This window comes from Schistocerca piceifrons, chromosome 2, assembly GCF_021461385.2.
Source record: "Schistocerca piceifrons isolate TAMUIC-IGC-003096 chromosome 2, iqSchPice1.1, whole genome shotgun sequence".
Classification (NCBI taxonomy): domain Eukaryota; kingdom Metazoa; phylum Arthropoda; class Insecta; order Orthoptera; family Acrididae; genus Schistocerca; species Schistocerca piceifrons.
In genome coordinates, this window is record NC_060139.1 from 255,526,237 (window position 1) to 255,546,861 (window position 20,625).

The 20,625-nt window shown below is 42.4% G+C and overlaps 1 protein-coding gene across 1 annotated transcript in view; it reads right to left on the reverse strand.

Annotated features, from left to right (window-relative positions):
* Positions 1-20,625, reverse strand: part of LOC124776698 (mucin-12-like) — a 321,070-nt gene that overhangs the window by 63,227 nt on the left and 237,218 nt on the right. The window contains exon 5 of the mRNA XM_047251803.1: positions 10,754-13,048. Within this exon, the coding sequence (XP_047107759.1) occupies positions 10,754-13,048 (2,295 nt within the window). The remainder of the gene's footprint in view (positions 1-10,753; positions 13,049-20,625) is intronic.

A 20,625-nucleotide genomic window follows, 5' to 3' on the forward strand; every position in this document is an offset into this window, starting at 1 on the left:
CCTAAGTTTCTAACAACTGTTTTCCAAAATTTCCTAAAAGGGTCATTATGTTTTTGTTAATAATGCACACAACTCCCTGCTTCCTTTCTCTCCACACGATTCAACCCCTCACCCCAGCCAACCTGCAAAACTTCAGTGAGTTGTTACATGTAATCCTAATTACAGTAACAATCACAAAAATGTGTGGATGAATTCTATACAAAATATTCAAAACCACTCAACATTCTTTTGACCACTGTATATTACATTAAGGGGAACCATGTCAACTCTTCCCCAATGGTTTTATCCAAATCTCGGCTAGAAATGAAAGTAACAGAAGTGTGAACTGCAACTGACACATGTTTATAAAAAAATAGCAGTGTCTGGTGCAGGATGGGTGAGACATGAGCCTTTTAGGTCAGTGTAGCTTCCAGGCAGCAGTTGGTGCAGTAGAAAGAGTATTGAATGGTAATCCAAGGGTTGGGGGTTGAGCCCCTCTGTGGCAACTTTTCTTTTTCATTTTTTTTCACAATATATTGTTTTTATTACCATTAAAGTCAAAGGAAAATTTGGGATTATCTCCATGAGGACTCTGCAAATAACTTTCCAAGAAGTTACTGTAATTAAAGAATACGGGACTTTGTACCCAGTTAGTTTCATTATGACCTTCCGCAACTAATGCCACATCTATTTTTTTATGCATCTATTTTTATCTCAAGTAAAGAATTGGATCAGAAAGTTTCAAAGCTGATTTTATCTCATGTAGAGAGAAGAAATCACATCCTGACAAGCAAGCATCAAAATACATTCCATTGTATACTACCCATCCTCACCAATATTTGGTGAAATGATGTGTTACATGTCATTTATTGCCAAACTGTGCAATGAGAGAGAACTTCTGCAAAAACTTCAAAACAACCATGTAATTGTAAAAATGCGGTGTTTAGGTGTTTATAATGTGCGTAGGATGCTGAGAAAATTATTGCTTCCCCTGTCTTTATGCCAAATATCACCACAGAATGTATAAATATGATTTTTTTTACCAAGTATTAGCAACAATTAAACTATGCTCTGTGCAAAATTCTACCGGGCGGCTTCCTCTTTCACTCCTTTCTCCCAATTATTATTCACCTATTACTTTTCCTTGCATCTGATTCCAGTCCTCCATCACCATTACATTTTTATCTCCCTTAACTAACTGAAAAAAAATACTTTATCTCATCATACATTTCTTCACTCTCTTCATCATCTGCAGAGCTAACTGGCATATAAACTCGTACTGTTGTTGTGGGTGCTGACTTTGTGTCTACCTTGGTTAGGATAATACATTCATTATGCTGTTCCTAGTAGCCTACCTGCATTTCTATTTTCTTATTCATTATTAAGCCCACTCCTGCATTACCTATATCTGATTCTGTATTTATAAATCTGTATTCACCTGATCCCATACCCTATTCCTCCTGCCACTGAAGTTCACCAATTCCCACTATAACTTTAACCTATCCATTCCCTTTCTAAATTTTCTAACCTTCTTGCCTGATTCAGTAATATAACATCCCACGCTCCGACCTGTGAACGCTGGTTTTGTTTCTCCTGATGATGACATTCTCATGAGTAGTCCCTGCCAAGAGATCTTAACGGGGGACTACCCATCTACATGAGGATGTAGATGTAATCCCCTGTTCAGATCTAAATATATATCTACATGGCTACTCTACAAATCACAGTGACGTGCCTGGCAGAGACAACATTGAACTTCTTTTGCACCAATTCTCTATTTTTCCACTCTCGAACAGAGTGGGGAAATTATGAATATCTGTATCTTTCTATGCAACCTCTAATTTCTCCTAGTTTATGATGATGATCGTTTCCCCTATGCACGTCGGTGCCAACAAAATAGTTTTACAATCGGAGGAGAAAGTTGGTGATTGAAATTTTATGAGAAGATCCTGTCGCAACGAAAAATGCCTTTGTTTTAATGATTTCCACCTCAAATCCCCTATAATTTCCATGACACTCCCTCCCCAATTTCTCAATAATACAAATGTGCTGCCCTTCCCTGAACCTTCTTGATGTATTCCGTTAATCCTGTTTGGTAAGGATCACAGGCCACGCAGCAGAACTCCAAAAGAGATGGATAAGTGTAGTGTATGCAGTCTCTTTAGTAGATCTGTTGCATCTTCTAAGTGTTCTGCCAATAAAACATAGTCTTCGGTTCACCTTACCCAACAACATTTTCTGTCTGTTCTTTACAATTTAATTGTTCATAATTGTAATTCCTAAGTACTTGGTTGAATTTAAGGCTTTTAGATTTGGCTGATTTATCATGTAACCACAGTTTAATGGATTCCTTTCAGCATTCATGCGGATGACCTCACACTTTTTATTACTTAGGCTCAACTGCCAATTTTCGCACCATACACATATCTTATCCAAATAGTTTGGCAAATGGTTTTGACCATCTGATGACATTACTAGACAATAAATGACATGTGTGACTCTTCAGGCTTTCCCGGCGGATATGTTGTAAATAGTCTTCACGGGTGTGCCACCAGATGACGTTGTGCAAATCCCACAATATTTCTTCGGAGCAACTGTCCAACATCATCAGGTGGTTGAACCTCGCTGGTGGCTAGGTACGACTGACAAGATCCACATGTCGACAGCGCTGTATATAGAGCGCGCGCGTGAAGATTGCGCAGGCGCGGAAACCACGCATGCGCAAAAATTGCAAATAGATGGCTCCAGACTCAAACGCCCTCTTCTGGGAGACGCAGAGCAGCCATTCTGCGTGTGCGCTGACGCTGTACTGCCTGGAACGCTGCATTGGCTGCTGTTAAATCACGATGAGAAAGCAAAGAGCTTTTGATAATAGACCCATCATAGCTTTGGCAGCATATTAGTAAACACAGCGTCAGCCACCTGATCAGGTTCAACCACCTGATGATGTCGGACAGTTGCTCCGAAGAAATATTGTGGGATTTGCACAACGTCATCCGGCGGCACACCCGTGAAGACTATTTATAATAAATGACATCGTCATAATCTGCAACCCACTTAAGATGGCTATTCAGATTGTCTCCTAAATTGTTTATATAGATAAGGAACAGCACAGGACCTATAATATTACCTAAGGGAACACCAGGTATCATTTCTTTTTTACTTGATGACTTTCTGTCAATTACTATTCATCATGGCCTCTCCGACAGGAAATCACAAATCCAGTTGCAAAACTGAGACAATATTCCATAAGCACGCAATATGAATTCAAGCCTCTTGTGAGGTACAATGGCAGAAGCCTTGTGGATATATTTACAGAATACTTTACCCAAGATGAAGCAATCTTGAAAGAAGGCTGTATAAATGAAAGAGACCAGGAGATACCTGTGGGTTCAGATTGATTATATCATGGTGACACAGAGATTTTGCAAGCAGATTTTAAATTGTATGACATCTGCAGAAGCAAATGTGGACTCTTGCCATAATGAATTGGTTACGAACCATAGATTAAAACTGAAGAAATTGCAAAAAGGTTGGAAAGCAAGGAGGTGGGGACCTGGGTAAGCTAAAATAAACAGAGGAAGTTGAGAGATTCAAAGGGAGCATTGGGCGACAATTGACAAGAACAGTGAAAAGGAATACAGCAGCATAAATGGGTAATTTTGAGAGAGGAAACAGTGAGGACAGCAGAGCATCAAATAAGTAAAAAAACAAGGCCTAGTAGATACCCTTTGACAACACAGGAGGAACTGAATTTAACTGATGAATGGAAAAAATATAAAATGCAGCAAATGAAGCAGGGAAAAGGAAATACAAATGCCTAAAAAATGAGATAGACAGGAAACGCAAAATGGCTAAGTAGGAATAGTTAGAACACAAATGTAAGGATTTAGAAGCATATATCACTAGTGCAAAGACAGACGCCACCTGAAGAAAAATTAAAGATGCCTTTGGAGAAAGAGAAAATACTGCATGAATATCACAAACTCAGATGGAGTACCAGTGCTAAGCAAGAGAGAGAAATCTGAAAGAAGGAAGGAGTATATAGAGGGTCTATACAAGGGAAATGCACTTGGATGTTGGCTGGTTGGTTTAAAAGAGGGGGAGGGACCAAACTGCTAGGTCGTTGGACCCTCGTTCCGAACAAGATAATTCCACAAGGGTGGGAGTAAAATAATCAAGGCATACAAAACACAGCTGGAAGAAAGGAGAAAACCACAAGAATGACAGAAGGGCAACAAACACAAAAATGGACAATATTGGACAAGAAAACAACAGAGACACGCAAGAAATATGTAGAAGAGATCTAAACAAAAGAGCAGATTACCATGGCTGGCTGACCATGAGAACAAAAAGGAGAAGCCAGCCACTCTGCAACACATTCAAACCTCCACCCTAAAAGCACTAGGGTGGAGGACTCAGAGGGACAAGAGTCATGCGATAAAACTTAGATTGAATGATAAAACGCAATCTCGCAAATAAAATGTAAAACTAAAGCTGCTTGACTGGAATACTCTCTTTCAAATTCTGAAGGTGGCAGAGGTAAAACACAGGGAGCGAAAGGTTATTTACAATTTGTACAGAAACCAGATGGCAGTTATAAGAGTCGAGGGACATGAAAGGGAAGCAGTGGTTGGGACGGGAGTGAGACAGGGTTGTATCCTATCCCTGATGTTATTCAATCTTTATATTGAGCAAGCAGTGAAGGAAACAAAAGAAAAATTCGAAGTAGGTATTAAAATCCACGGAGAAGTGATAAAAACTTTGTAGTTTGCCGATGACATTGTAATTCTGTCAGAGACAGCAAAGGCCTTGGAAGAGCAGTTGAACGGAATGGATAGTGTCTTGAAAGCAAAACGAGGATAATGGAATGTAGTCGAATTAAGTCGGGTGATGCTGAGGGAATTAGATTAGGAAATGAGACACTGAAAGTAGTAAAGGAGTTTTGCTATTTGGGAAGCAAAATAACTGATGATGGTCGAAGTAGAGAGGATATAAAATGTAGACTGGCAATGGCAAGGAAAGCATTTCTGAAGAAGAGAAATTTGTTAACATCGAGTATAGATTTAAGTATTAGGAAGTCATTTCTGAAAGTATTTGTATGGAGTGTGGCCATGTATGGAAGTGAAACATTGATGATAAATAGTTTGGACAAGAAGAGAATAGAAGCTTTTGAAATGTGGTGCTACAGAAGAATGCTGAAGATTAGATGGGTAGATCACATAACTAATGAGGAGGTATTGAATAGGATTGGGGAGAAGAGAAGTTTGTGGCACAACTTGACTAGAAGAAGGGATCGGTTGGTAGGACATCAAACGATCACCAATTTAGTATTGGAGGGCAGCGTTGAGGGTAAAAATTGTAGAGGGAGACCAAGAGATGAATACACTAAGCAGATTCAAGAGGATGTAGGTTGCAGTAGGTATTGGGAGATGAAGAAACCTACACAGGATAGAGTAGCATGGAGAGCTGCATCAAACCAGTCTCAGGGCTGAAGACCACAACAACAAAAAAAACTGCTGTTGAGGCATTGTCGCCCAACACTGAAGGTAGGGTCCTGGGAAAGTTTAATGTCTGCAGCACAGCGGCTAAAAGTGGGCAGTCCAGCAAGAGGTGGATGACCGTCATTTGTGAACCACAGCAACACCAAGGTGGGTCCTCACGATGGAGGAGATAACCATGCATTACCCACTTATGGCCAATGTGGAGCCAGCAGAGGAGAACTGATTTCCTGCGAGAGGACTACATGGAAGACTTTCACACATTCACAGTCTCCTTAATGACACACAGCTTGTTGTGCGTACTGTTATGCCATTCGGTCTCCCAAAGCCTAAACACCCTGTGGCCTAACAGTGAATGCAGGTCAGTTTAGAAGATGCCCATCTCCAGAAGTGGTTACCTCATAGCCTGTTTGGCCAGCCTGTTGGCAAGTTCATTTCCTGGGATTCCAACATGTCCTGGGGGGTTCACACAAATACCACTGAACGACGGGGCAATTGCAGGGCATAGATTGGTCTCCTGAATGGATACTACCAAATGATGGTGAGGGTAGCACTGGTCAAGATGCTAGAACTGTTGTCATAGTGGCAGCATAGGTTGACATCATATGTACAGAATGTAGACTCTCACATTTTCTCTTAGCCTCAGTGTAGGTCAGCCGGTTCAGGGTCTTATATTCCATTATTTTTCTTTCTTTCTGGAGAATACTGTAGTCTGGTGAGCAAGGCAAATGCTGCTCTCTGCAGTTGGTACATATGGGAGGTGGGGCACAGGGAGTATTGGGATGTGAAGCACGTCCACAATCCCGACAGGTGACACTGGAAGTACAGCAGGAGGACATATGGCCGAACTTCCAGCACTTAAAGATCTGCATTGAGGGAGGGATATATGGCTTTACGTCACAGTGACAGACCATCACCGTAACATTCACGGGTACTGTGTCACCCTTGAAGGCTAAGACAAAGGCACCAGTGGTACCCCTTTTATCCCTCGGACCCTGGTGGATGTGCCGGACGAAATGGACAACTTGCCACTCTAAATTGGTCCACAGCTCAATGGCAGACTGCAAAAGAAAGTCCGTGTGAACTATGATACCCTGGACCATCCTTAGGTTCTTATGGGGCATGACAGAAACAGAAACATCCCCCAGCTTCTCACAGGTGAGTAGTGCCTGTGACTGCGCAGAAGATGCTGTTTTGAAGAAGACCGACCCTGACCGCATTTTGGACAAGCCCTCCACCTCCCCAAACTTGTCCTCTAAATGCTCCACAAAAAACTGAGGTTTCATTGACAAGAAAGATTCCCCATCAACTCTTGTACATACGAGGTACCAGGGCGAATAAGCTCCGCTGCCATCATTAGCCTGGTGTTGCTCCCAGGGTGTGGCCGAGGGGGGAGGGGGAGGGGTAATGATTTGGGGTCATATTTCTTAGCACTGAAGTTCGACCTTGATCGCTTAGAGAGTGCTGGTGGTGGACCGCCAGCAAGAGATAATGTACTACACTTCATGGCATGCCACCTGCCCTTATGCCACCCATTCTGACCAGGGGCCCTCCCCACGGGTACCACCTAGCCACAGCAAAAGCCATCTGGCACAATGGCCATTGCTGGGAGTCCTGATGCCACAGGGTGACGGGCATCTACTCCTTGGCATATGTGGGGAGTTAACGGCGCAGGCATCAGCAGAGCAATCCCTGTGTCGTCAGGGGGCTACAACCAACAGAGTACAACGTGGCCCCACCACAATGGACTGGCTACCATGCTGGATATCAGGAGCAAATGAGCTAAGAAGTCCATTATCATTGACAGTGCAGAAAGCGATACTGCGCAGGGGGTGGAGGAAAATACACCCAGGAAGGTGACCTCGCCCAACAGCTGGAGAATGAGCAGAAGTGCAGATCCAAGTCAACAAAGGATGCGAGAGGTCTCAGCGCATGATGGATACTATGCACTATGTAAGGCGCCCTTCCCCAATTGGCTCGCTCTTCAGGAAAACTTTGAAAAATGGAGGTCAAACCTTACAGGGGACCATCACATAAAGGCCAAGACATGTAAGACTCCTTTTAGTTGTCTCTTATGGCAGGCAGGAATACCTTGGGCCTATTCTAACCCCCAGACCGGCAGGGGGTACTTGAAGGTAATGTTACAGAAATGGAAGAGCACGTAGATGAAGATGAGATAGGAGATACGATACTGCAAGATGAATTTGACAGAGCACTGAAAGACCTAAGTTGCAACATGGCCCCAGTAGATGAGATTCCGTCAAACCTACTGATAAGACTTCAGAGGACCAGCCATGACAAAACACTTCTGTATGGTATGCAAGATGTACGGGGCAGGTGCAATACCCTCAGACTTTCAGAAGAATATAATAATTCCAAATCCAAAGAAAGCAGGTGCTGATAGGTGTGAATATTACCGGACTATCAGTACTGATAAGCCTGGTTGCAGAATACTAACACAATTTTTTTACAGAAGAATGGAAAAACCAGTAAAAGCTGACCACAGGGAATTCCGGAATAATTTAGGAACACATGTAGCAATACGGACCCTAAGACTTCTCTTTGTAGGCTTAGAGAAAACTTTTGACAATGCTGACTGGAATACTCTCTCTGAAATTCTGAAGGTAGCAGGGGTAAAATACAGGGGCTGAAAAGCTATTTACAATTCGTACAAACAACAGATGACAGTTATAAGAGTATTCCAGTCAGCATTGTCAAAAGTTTTCTCTAAGCCTACAAAGAGAAGTCTTAGGGTCCGTATTGCAACGAAAGAGAAGCACAGCTTGAGAAGGGAGTAAGACAGGGTTGTAGCCTATCACCAATAGTATTCAATAAAGGCAATGAAAGACAAATTTGGAGTAGGAATTAAAGCACACGGAGAAGGAATAAAAACTTTGAGGTTTATCAATGACAATGTAATTATGTCAGAGTCAGCAAAGGACTTGGAAGAGCAGTTGAATGGAATAGACAGTCTTGAAAGGAGGATACAAGATGAATATCAACAAAGCAAAACAAGGATAATGGAGTGTAGATGAATTTTAAATCAGGTGATGCTGAGGGAATTAGATTAGGAAGCGAGAAACTTAAAGTAGTAGATGAGTTTTGCTATTTGGGGAACACAAAAACTGATGATGGCCGAAGTAGAGAGGATATAAAACACAGACTGGGAATGGCAAGAAAAGCATTTCTGCAGAAAAGAAATTTGTGAACATTAAATATAGATGTAAGTGTTAGGAAGTCTTTTCTGGAAGTATTTTATGAAGTGCAGCTACATACATAAATGACACATGGACGATAAAACAGTTTGACAAAAAGAAAACAGAAGCTTTAGAAATGTGGTGCTACAGAAGAATGCTGAAGATTAGCCTGTTAGATCATGTAACTAATGAGGAGGTACCAAATATAATTAGCAAAAAAGAAATCTGTGGCATAAGCTGACTAAAAGAAGCAATCAGTTGTCAGGACACATTCTGGGGGATCACCAATTTAGTATTGGAAGGAAGTATGGGGGTTAGAATCATTGATGGAGACCAAGAGATGAATACAGTAAGCAGATTCAGAAGGATGTAAGTTGCGGTAGTTCGGAGAGGCAAAGGATTGCACACATTATAATAGCTTGGGGAGCTGCATCAAACCACAACAATAATCTGATTTTACATAGAAAGTTTTGATGTGCACCTTTATAATCTCTTCCTGGAAATTTATTTGCAATCCCAAATTCTCTCTTGTCTTTCCTTTCATTGCTTTTATGAAAATTTTAATAAATACAATGAACTAAGCATGATTTTCATTTGTGTTTAGAGTAAGTAATGTAAATGCTGAAAATAAAATTAAAAATTCTGCACGGGGAGTCAACCTCACGATACTCTGATTATCTGTCTGTACTAACTTACACTGTGCCAACTGCTGCCTGTCAACTGCAAAAACATAAATGGCTTGTGCGTCGACTGAACTGTGCCAAATATGCTATTTTTTCCAAATGCTTAGCCACCTGGAGCTCTCACTTCACTACTTTCATTTCTGACCGAGCCCTGCATATACCATACATTTAGATGAAATAGCTGATGACGAGTAGCTGTGGTCCTCTTTTAAGTCCAGCCACCTGTGTAAAGGAGGTAAAATTAACCTCGCTTCCCCAGTGCAGTTCAGTAGAAGTCACTGTGGCCCCAATTGTGAACAGAATATTGTGACTTGTGTGCACTTTGTGTTCAGTCTGTCAAGATGCCTACCAGCATCATTTCAACCTCAAACCACATGTCCAATTCACTTTACTTTGCGTGGGAAACTGACTGTCAAATCGGTGTACGCCATAGGGAAGTCGTTCCGACATGCAGCCACTACAGGAGACACAAAACACTGTAGATCTTCCTCATAGTGATCACCCTTAGGAAAGAACTGTGTACTGCCTTTACAGAAGAAACTGTGAGGACTTTATTGACCAAGGCAGTACACAATCATCTTGACACAATCGAGTTGTTCTTTGAGCATAAATTTTGAACAACAGTAGAAACCCCATGCAAAGTAGTGTTACAAAGAAGGTAGGTACAGGAGCTCATGGAATGGAACCTGGCCCAGTGATGTTGGATTTCCTCCATTGATGAGTAACAGATTTGTCTGAGGACGGGTGACTGTTGCATAGATAAGTGGAGGTGGACAAGCACTTATGCACATCAGTGGCATGCAAGTACTGAATGTTATCTCACAACAGATTTTGAATTAAGAGAAGTGCATTTTCAAGCAGACTGCCTTATTTTGGCTGCTGTACTCTTTTCAATTCTCAGTAAAATACTTAGTTTCACAAGGATTATGCTTTCAATTCCTTTGGTCCTTCACTCTCAGTCCACACATGTTCGCAGGTGACAAACTTTTCTTTTGAACAGTTTACAATCCTAATCATAGGATTATGGTTAATATCAGTTAAACCTAACCCTCATGAAACGAAAGAATCATACAGCGAGGAGGTATCATAAAATTGATTAACTTTGTTGGAATGTGAACTCTAATTCCATATATTATGTCATCAAAAATAATAAAATAAATAAATAAAAATAAAAAATAAAATTTTTGGGTTTTGAAAATCATATTTTTCACCCTCAGCAGAATGAAAAGCAACAAATTTCCAAGAATATTTTAAGGTCTTTAGTAATATTGCACAATGCAGATTAACAGCAGTATAATACACTGCAATTTATTTGTTCTTATTCTTTTCTTCTAAATCTGTAATTAAACAAGGTGTACTTACAGAGTGGACTGGAGAAAGGCTCCTTACTTACCTTTTCTTTTTTCTTCTTTTTTTTCTTCTTCCACTTTTGAGAGTCATATGAATTTGGCAGTGCTGGTTGCTTCGTGGTCTGCTGCTGCTCCACAGTCCCTCCAGACAGTTGGTTTTTAGCTCTTTCTGAGGAAGATTTTGCAGTGGAAGTTACTGTCAATGGTGATTTCCGAAGGCGCTTTTCAGTTTGTGAGCTTGCTTTATAGTATTTCTGTTTAATCTGCTTTGGCTTCTGTGAGGTAGGAGAGGCAGCTGTGGATTCAGCTGGAGTCACAGGACGCTCGGCAACAACTGCATGTGACCGGTGCTCTTTCCTCCTTTTACTTGATTGTGCAACTGTATGTGACGTGGCAGTGGTAGTTGCTGCATTTGTTAACTGCTGATCAGCCTCTGAGTGTGTCTGACCATTTTGTACAGAGACACCCTTCTCATCAGTGTCTACAGGTGAGCCTGCTGGTAGCCTACCTATTTTTGCTGACAGTTTATCACGTAACACTTCCAGTCTATTTTTCTGTTGCTCATGTTGGACTTGTGGCTGCTGTTCGTGCTGCTTACCTGGAGCAGGTGAATGTGGAGGGGCAGTAGGCAAACATGCTGCTGCAGATTGACAGAGATGTGTTCCTGTGGGTTTTGTCTGCACCTCCCCTTGCTTCTTCTCTTGTTGCTTAGGCTCTGTTGAGCCACGTGGGGGACTAATGAGTGCAGATGCTGCTAACAACTGGCTGATGGCCCCTTCCGGTGATTCGGTTTGTGCCAACTGTTGTTTCTGTTCCTGTTCCTTTGGCACTGCAGGAGTTTCTGTGGGGGCAGAGGTTTGAGACTGTGCCGACAGATGAGTGGTTGCTGCCGCTGGAGATTGTGCTTGCGCATGAAAAGGGGCATTAGTTACAACCAGGAATGCTGGAAACTTGAAGACTCCATCTTGTAGTTTGGCTGGTATCACCTGATGCTCAGGATGTCCAGAACCACGTGTCGGCAACACTACTCTCTGCTGTCTATTTTCTTGTTGCTGTGGTTGTGCTGAAGCACGTAATAGTGCAGGAGGTGTAGTGGGTGCAGCAGGCAATGGCCACGTAACAGATGTAGTCAGGGGAGCCAGTCGCGGTTGTGCATGGTCTGTGGAAGGTGCCGAGGGTTTGGGAGATGCAGAGGGCGGGGCCATCGCAGTGGACACAGGTGATTTAGAGCCACGGCGCTGTCCAGCAGACGGAGATTTCGAACTGGAGCGAGAGCGAGATCGAGACTGTGTGTTGGACTGTTTCCGTGATGATGAGGTCTGTACAGTCGAGGGGGACTGCCCACCAGATGAGGATCTTGCAGGGGATGGAGAGTGTGCAGCAGCTCTGCTGGGGTGTGAGGTGATACCGGAATGTGCGACCGATGGAGTCACCGCACAGGTTACGGGGGAAGGGTCAGATTGTGTTGTCACAGGCATTCCAGGTAGTGCAGTGGATGAGACTGGTACAGAGCTGGTGGGTAAAGCTGCAGATGAAATCCTTTTAGAGGTTGTTGACAGAGTAGCGGATGGGATAGGCATAGTAGATGGGGGAGGCGCAGTAACTGGGATAGATTCAGAAGATGGAGGAGGCACTGCAGGTGTAGCAGGTGGAGCAGCTGAAGGAGGCACGCAGGCTGAGAGCTGCGAAACAGGTGAAGCTGCTGCAACAGATGGGGTTGGTACAGCACTCTGGGACAGTGCAGCAGCTGGCAGTGGTGCATCAGCTGAAGATAATTTGCTGCCACACGGTTTTCCCAGGAAAGACTCAACAGTTGTTCCTTTTGGATGGGCAAGAGTCAGCTGCCTTACTTGGTCCTGTGGCTCAGTTACAGATGAGTTGCATTTTGCAGAACTGGAAAGTGGTGCCACCACTGCCTCTGTGGTGGCTCCTTCAGGTTTGGTCCTCATCACATGCCATGCTTGTTCCAACTGACCAGGTTGAGCTGTGATATGTGATGAGTCACTGTTCAGAAGGGCTACCAGATGACTTGTTGCACCAGATGTAAGTTTGTTTTGGTCAAGTAATTGCACACGTCCCTCAGATTCTGTCGAGTTAGACGATGTGTCGATATGTGGAGTTTCTGCTGACAGTTGCCTTGTGCCTCCTCCACATGACTGGTTCTGCGGTACTTGCTGAGTGGGCTCACATTGCACAGGATTGGACACATCCGACAATCTCAGACTGGCTGAGGAAGTGCTTAAAGTAGGCTCCTGTCCACTGGCTCTTGAAGAATGGTGGTCTACCCTCTGCAGTGTCTCCTGTTGTTGTAGACCTCGTTGCTTCATCCGTTGCTGTTCCTGTTGGCATAATTTTTGTATAAGCACTGAATGTCAAACTGCTATTCAGTGATACAGTATGCTTACAAATTATTGCTGATCACTTATGGCTAGAGTTTCAACAAAAATGAAAATTGCTTAATATACATTTGAAGTTTTAATGCTGTAGCTGCTACACACTCCATCAATATGGAAATGTTCATGTTCCTGAAAAACAAGGCAATGTTACTGACTGATCACTGAATGCACTGGATAATGATGGAATAACTGTAGCTACAAATAACAAGACAAATACACTCCTGGAAATGGAAAAAAGAACACATTGACACCGGTGTGTCAGACCCACCATACTTGCTCCGGACACTGCTAGAGGGCTGTACAAGCAATGATCACACGCACGGCACAGCGGACACACCAGGAACCGCGGTGTTGGCCGTCGAATGGCGCTAGCTGCGCAGCATTTGTGCACCGCCTCCGTCAGTGTCAGCCAGTTTGCCGTGGCATACGGAGTTCCATCGCAGTCTTTAACACTGGTAGCATGCCGCGACAGCGTGGACGTGAACCGTATGTGCAGTTGACGGACTTTGAGCGAGGGCGTATAGTGGGCATGCGGGAGGCCGGGTGGACGTACCGCCGAATTGCTCAACACGTGGGGCGTGAGGTCTCCACAGTACATCGATGTTGTCGCCAGTGGTCGGCGGAAGGTGCACATGCCCGTCGACCTGGGACCGGACCGCAGCGACGCACGGATGCACGCCAAGACCGTAGGATCCTACGCAGTGCCGTAGGGGACCGCACCGCCACTTCCCAGCAAATTAGGGACACTGTTGCTCCTGGGGTATCGGCGAGGACCATTCGCAACCGTCTCCATGAAGCTGGGCTACGGTCCCGCACACCGTTAGGCCGTCTTCCGCTCACGCCCCAACATTGTGCAGCCCGCCTGCAGTGGTGTCGCGACAGGCGTGAATGGAGGGATGAATGGAGACGTGTCGTCTTCAGCGATGAGAGTCGCTTCTGCCTTGGTGCCAATGATGGTCGTATGCGTGTTTGGCGCCGTGCAGGTGAGCGCCACAATCAGGACTGCATACGACCGAGGCACACAGGGCCAACACCCGGCATCATGGTGTGGGGAGCGATCTCCTACACTGGCCGTACACCACTGGTGATCGTCGAGGGGACACTGAATAGTGCACGGTACATCCAAACCGTCATCGAACCCATCGTTCTACCATTCCTAGACCGGCAAGGGAACTTGCTGTTCCAACAGGACAATGCACGTCCGCATGTATCCCGTACCACACAACGTGCTCTAGAAGGTGTAAGTCAACTACCCTGGCCAGCAAGATCTCTGGATCTGTCCCCCATTGAGCATGTTTGGGACTGGATGAAGCGTCGTCTCACGCGGGCTGCACGTCCAGCACGAACGCCGGTCCAACTGAGGCGCCAGGTGGAAATGGCATGGCAAGCCGTTCCACAGGACTACATCCAGCATCTCTGCGATCGTCTCCATGGGAGAATAGCAGCCTGCATTGCTGCGAAAGGTGGATATACACTGTACTAGTGCCGACATTGTGCATGCTCTGTTGGCTGTGTCTATGTGCCCGTGGTTCTGTCAGTGTGATCATGTGATGTATCTGACCCCAGGAATGTGTCAATAAAGTTTCCCCTTCCTGGGACAATGAATTCACGGTGTTCTTATTTCAATTTCCAGGAGTGTATATGACAAGTTTGATATTGCATTTTTCCTGTGACAAATTCGAAGTGCTATGGGCAATAAACAAACCATATCTCACAAAGAATAAGAGCATATTGGAGGCCAAATTCAGAAAAAACTACAATTAGTACAAAAAAGATTGTCTTATGGAGAGGGAACTTGCATTGGAATACCTTACAGCCGTAAATACTAAGAACAACAATCTGGCAAAATGACCTATCAGTCTAAATTTGTGTGTCAGTTTCATGAAAGCAAGTCTGTGCGCCTCCACATAGCCCCAAATTTCCCCCCTTGTGATGAAAACTCAACTTCATTTCTGCATATAAATATTATGTTTCTGAAACTCTACTAAAAGACAAGAAAAGAATGATTTCAGGTGTTAATGAACATTGGATCAGAGAAGAAATATACTTGACATCAGGTTTTAATTTAGTTCCAGGTTACTGTAGACTTTTGCGAATACGTACAAGCACTGATTTATTTTATTTATTTATTTACACGTCATGTTCTGTAGGAACAAACTGAGGAGCAAATATCCAAGGTCATGATACGAAAGCTAATAACAGATTAAAATAAAATGTTTATGAACCCGAAAAAATGCCAAGCCATAAGTTTCAGTAAATGCAGTCAACAATATAACATAAGAATCAGCTTCATTTTTCACAGAATTCCTCAACAGAATAGAAGGAGTGACCCATGAGGAAACTCTTCAGTTTCAATTTGAAAGCACATGGATTACTGCTAAGATTTTTTAATCCTTGTGGTAGCTTATTCAAAATGGATGCAGCAGTATACTACACACCTTTCTGCGCAAGAGTGAAGGAAGTCCGATCCAAATGCAGGTTGGATTTCTGCCAAGTATTAACTGAGTGAATGCTGCTTATTCTTGGGAATAAGCTGATATTGTTAACAAAAAATGACAGGAAGGAATGAATATATTGAGAGGCCAATGTCAAAATACCCAGACTCGTGAACAAGGGTCAACAAGAGGTTCATGAACTTACACCACTTACTGCCCGAACTGCCCATTTCTGAGCCAAAAATATCCTTTTAGAATGGGAAGAGATATCCCAAAATATAATACAATACGGCATAAGTGAATGAAAATAAGCAAAGTAGACCAATTTTCATGTCAAACGATCACTTGCTTCAGATACCATTCGAACAGTAAAAATGCCAGCATAAATTCTTTGAACAAGATCCTGAACATGGGGTTTCCTCAACAGTCTACTATCTATCTGAACACCTAGATAATTGAACTGTTCAGTTTCACTAGTCATATGACCTTTCTGTGAAATTAAAATGTCGGGTTTTGTTGAATTATGTGTTAGAAACTGTAAAACTGAGTCTTACTGTGATTTAGCGCTAGTTTATTTTCTACAAGCCATGAACTTATGTCATGAACTGCACTGCTGGAAACCAAGCCAATGCTGCACACAACATCCTTTACTACCAAGCTAGTGTCATCAGCAAACAGAAATATTTTAGTTACCCATAATACTAGAGGGCATACACTTAAATAAATACGGAACAGGAGTGGCCCCAACACTGATCTCTGGGGCACTCCCCATTTGATTATACCCCACTCAGACACAACATCACAGCCATTCTTGGCACTGTGAATAATGACCTTTTCCTGTCCGTTGCTAAAGTAAGAGGTGAACCAATTGTGTGCTACTGCCTGTATTTCATAATGGTCCAACTTCTGGAGCAATATGTTGTGATCAACCCAATCAAATGCCTCAGTTAAATCAAAAAATATGCCAATCATTCAAAACATTTTGTTTAGCCCATCCAGTACCTCACAGACAAAAGAGAATATAATATTTTCAATTGTTAAATGACTTCTAAAGCCGAACTGTTGATAGTAAATTATTTGATATAAAATGATCAGTTATCCTTACATACACAGCCTTTTCAATACATTATCCCTTTCTCCCTCTTTATAAAGCGGCTTTACTACCGAGTACTTTAATCGTTCAGGAAACTGACCATTCCTAAAGGAAAAATTACAAATATGGCTAAATACGGGGATAATATGTGCAGCACAGTACTTTAATATTCAGCTAGGCACTCCATCATATCCATGAGAGTCCTTAGTCTTCAGTGATTTAATCACTGACTCAATCTCCCCCTTGTCTGTATCACATAGGAGTATTTCAGACATCAATCTCCGAGAGGCAATTGCCAAGAGAGTTATATGATTCCCTGTAGAAACTAAATTTTTATTTAATTCACCAGCCTTGCTCAGAAAATGATTGTTAAATACTATATCTGTTTTATCAGTAACAGAAATATTTTTACTATGAATTGACTTTATATTGCCGACCTTGTGCTGCTGACCAGACACTTCCTTCACAACTGACCATATGGTTTTTAATTATATTCTGTGAATCAAGCTATTCTATTTGTCCACCACATACTCTTTGCCTTCCTAATAACATTTTCAAGCACCTTACAATACTGGTTGTAAAGGGCAACTGTAGCTTGATTGTGACTATTTCTAACATTTTGGTATAATTCCCCACTTTGTTCTACATGATATCCTTATCCAACTAGTCAGCCATCCAGCCTGCATTTTACTGCTAGTACCCATTCGAATGTGCTAATGGAAAGCAACAATCGAAGAGCATGAGAAATGTGTTAAGGAAAGCATTATATTTGTCATCTATGTTATCAGCTCCATAAACATCCTGCCACTGTTGTTCCTCGACGAGTTTTTAAAAAAAAACTCTCTATTGGATTAACTTTATTACATAGTTTGTAATTAGACTGCTATTTGTGAAAAGTGCAACACCAAGAAGGAATTACACAAACAGTGCCACACTTGGTGGAAATGGCAACAGGTGTGCAAGCAATACGTGGTAAGTTTTGCTGTGAGATGGGGTACACGTAGGCCAAGCAGAGCCCTCTCATGTCGGTCCGACAGGGTCAGTGTTGTGCCTAGTGTAGTCAGTGCAGAGCTGCCACACAAGGTGGAAACAATAAAGTGATTGCCAGTATGCCTCGTCGATGTCAAAGGGAGCCATACTGACATGTGAGCGAGATTAAATAGGGCAGAATGATCAGTCTCCGGGAAACGGGGTTGTCGTACCGTGTCATTTCAGCTCACACAGGGCATGCTGCTACGGCAGTGATGCGTGTGTGGAAGCAGTGGATAGAGGAAGGTCGTACATAGCGACAAGCGGGAACTGGACCATGAAACATGACCACAGCATGGGATGACCGTCATCTTGTCCACATGGCCATTACGGACCATACAGCGTCATCTACAGTGTTGGCTCATCGCTGGAGTACTGCAACAGGTGTGAACTTGTCTGCATCAATGGTTTGTCGCTGTCTGCTGCAGGTTGAACTGGTTGCAAGCATGCCATTACATCGGCTTCCATTGTCCAGAAACCACAAGCTCCTTCGACTGCAATGGGCATGTGAACACCGTCACTGGGGTGCCGAGTGGAAACATGTTATCTTTTCAGATGAGTCCCACTTCAATGTGTCCTACAGTGATGCCCACATACGTTTCCGGCAGTACCGTGGTGAACACAACCTGAAGGGCTGTATTGTGGAGCAGCACAGTGGACAAATACCAGGTGCAATGGCTTGGGGTGCCATTGGTTACAACAACTGATCTCGCCTCGTCTGTATTGTAGGCACTTTGAACAGCAATCGGTACCTAAAGGAAGTTGTGGAGCCTGAGGTACTCCCTCCTGCTTCAGGCATCTCCACAGGCCACATTTCAACAGGACAATGTCCGGCCACATACTGCGAGGAATGTACAGACCTTCTTCGAAGAGCAACGGGTACCATTGCTACCCTGGCCTGCATTTTCCCGTGACATGTTGCCCAGCAAACATGTCTGGGGTATGGCTGGTCGGCACCTGGTGCGTAACAGTCTTCCAATAACTGGTGTCATGGATTTGTGGGCTCGAATACAAACTACATGGACGGAAATCCCTCAGGAACATATTCAGAACCTTAGAGATCCAATGCCATGGCGTATAGTAGCTCTAATTACAGAGCATGGTGGACACACGACATACTGAATAATAGGGCTCAAAGGACAAGTGCAGATTTGAAAATCATTTGTTACTTGCCATATACCTAACTGGTGGTATTAAATAAAATGAATCATGTATTTCCTTCTTGGTGTTGCAATTTCCACAAATGGTAGTGTATATGCGACATATGTTTCAATACAAAACCCTTTTAGTGTTAAAATTTGTACATTATGGTCTGAAAGACCATTCATCCTTTTACTAACAGAGTGCCCATCTAGCAGTAGATAATGAATAAAAATATTGTCTATGTCTGTGCTACCGTTCCCCTGCACCCTAGATGGAAAAAAAAAGTCTGCATCAGATCATATGAATTTAGGAGATCTGCCAACATCCTTTTTCTTGCACAATCATATAGAAAATTAATATTGAAGTCATCACATGTAACTAATTTCTGGTACTTCCTATAAAGTGAAGCAAGAACCCTCTCTAGCTTGAGCAGAAATGCTCTGAAGTCAGAATTAGGGGACCTATAAACAACGAAAATTAGAAGTTTAGATTCATTAAATCAACTACCCTTGCACAACATTCAAATACCTGTTCAGTGCAGTGCCATGATATGTCTATGGACTTAAATGGAATGCTGTTTTTTAGGTATATGGCCACTCCCCACCCCACAAGGCACTCCTTGAAAAACAGGCAGCTAATCTGTATCCTGGTAAAGGAAGCCTCTGAATTCTCAAATTATTTAAGTTGTGCTCTGATATACCAATAATTTCAGAGTAAACATCTATAAGCAGTTCACTAACTGCTATGTTTGAAGTATATAGTGCTGTATGTTAGTTATTTGTGTGCTGAAAGTGTATTTGTAGCAGCTGTCATTCTATTGTCAATAGTAAAGTTCACAACTGTTTCTATATAACATTCTCCTGATACTGATGCGGAACAATTTATACTTTGGAAAAATCCATTCTCTATTATTAAAAATATAAAAATAAAATAAAAAAATATGCCAGATACCAGGTACTAATTTTTTTGCTGATTTGAACTTACAACTAATAAAAAAAGGCATACAGGAAAGTTAATTTGCTTAACACATTAACATCTCATTGCAGACCAACAAGGCATCTTTTCTGCCTTAATAGTTCTATTAGAAGGGTAAAAATGGCCTCAAACTAAGGTACTTAATGTTGATAATCTGTCAAACCAACAAGTTATATGGATCAAATTAACAATTAAAAAGTCAGAGGAAGATTATGGACAGTTTCATTATGTTAGGCAACTAAATGATAAGAGTACTAACAGCTTCAGGGATACAGTTAAGGTACTGAACTGGAATAATGTTATCACTACTCCAAACATTTTGGTGATTTACCAGTCTCTTGAAATTTTTGATACTCCTGCCCAATGACCATAAAATGTATAAATCTAAAGCAAGGAGACATAGGCACAAAATGTTACATAAGTGGTTCACACATCATTTGCAGAAACTAAGATTGTTAGTTATGATCAATCATAATAGGATAAAAAGTGAAACTGCAGCCAAAGTAGCTTACATTAGCTTGAAAACATAATACAAATCAGAAATTGGCTCAGTGTACGTTAATAATAAGACCTTTGTTAGTGGTCATTTTTCAGAATATATAAAGAAGACAGTGGCTGTTCCCCTATACAAATTAGCCAACAAAACCTATATTATTAATTATCAGCCAACTGCTCTGGTTTCTATAATTACCAATGTTACATACAGCAGCAAACATGTCTGTACATGTCAATTAATTATACACCCATGAACAAAAGTTTTACATAACCTCGGTTCTGTGAGTTCCGGAATCTGTACAGAAAATTGGAATAGATATCAACATAAACATCATTTCTGCCCTTTTTAC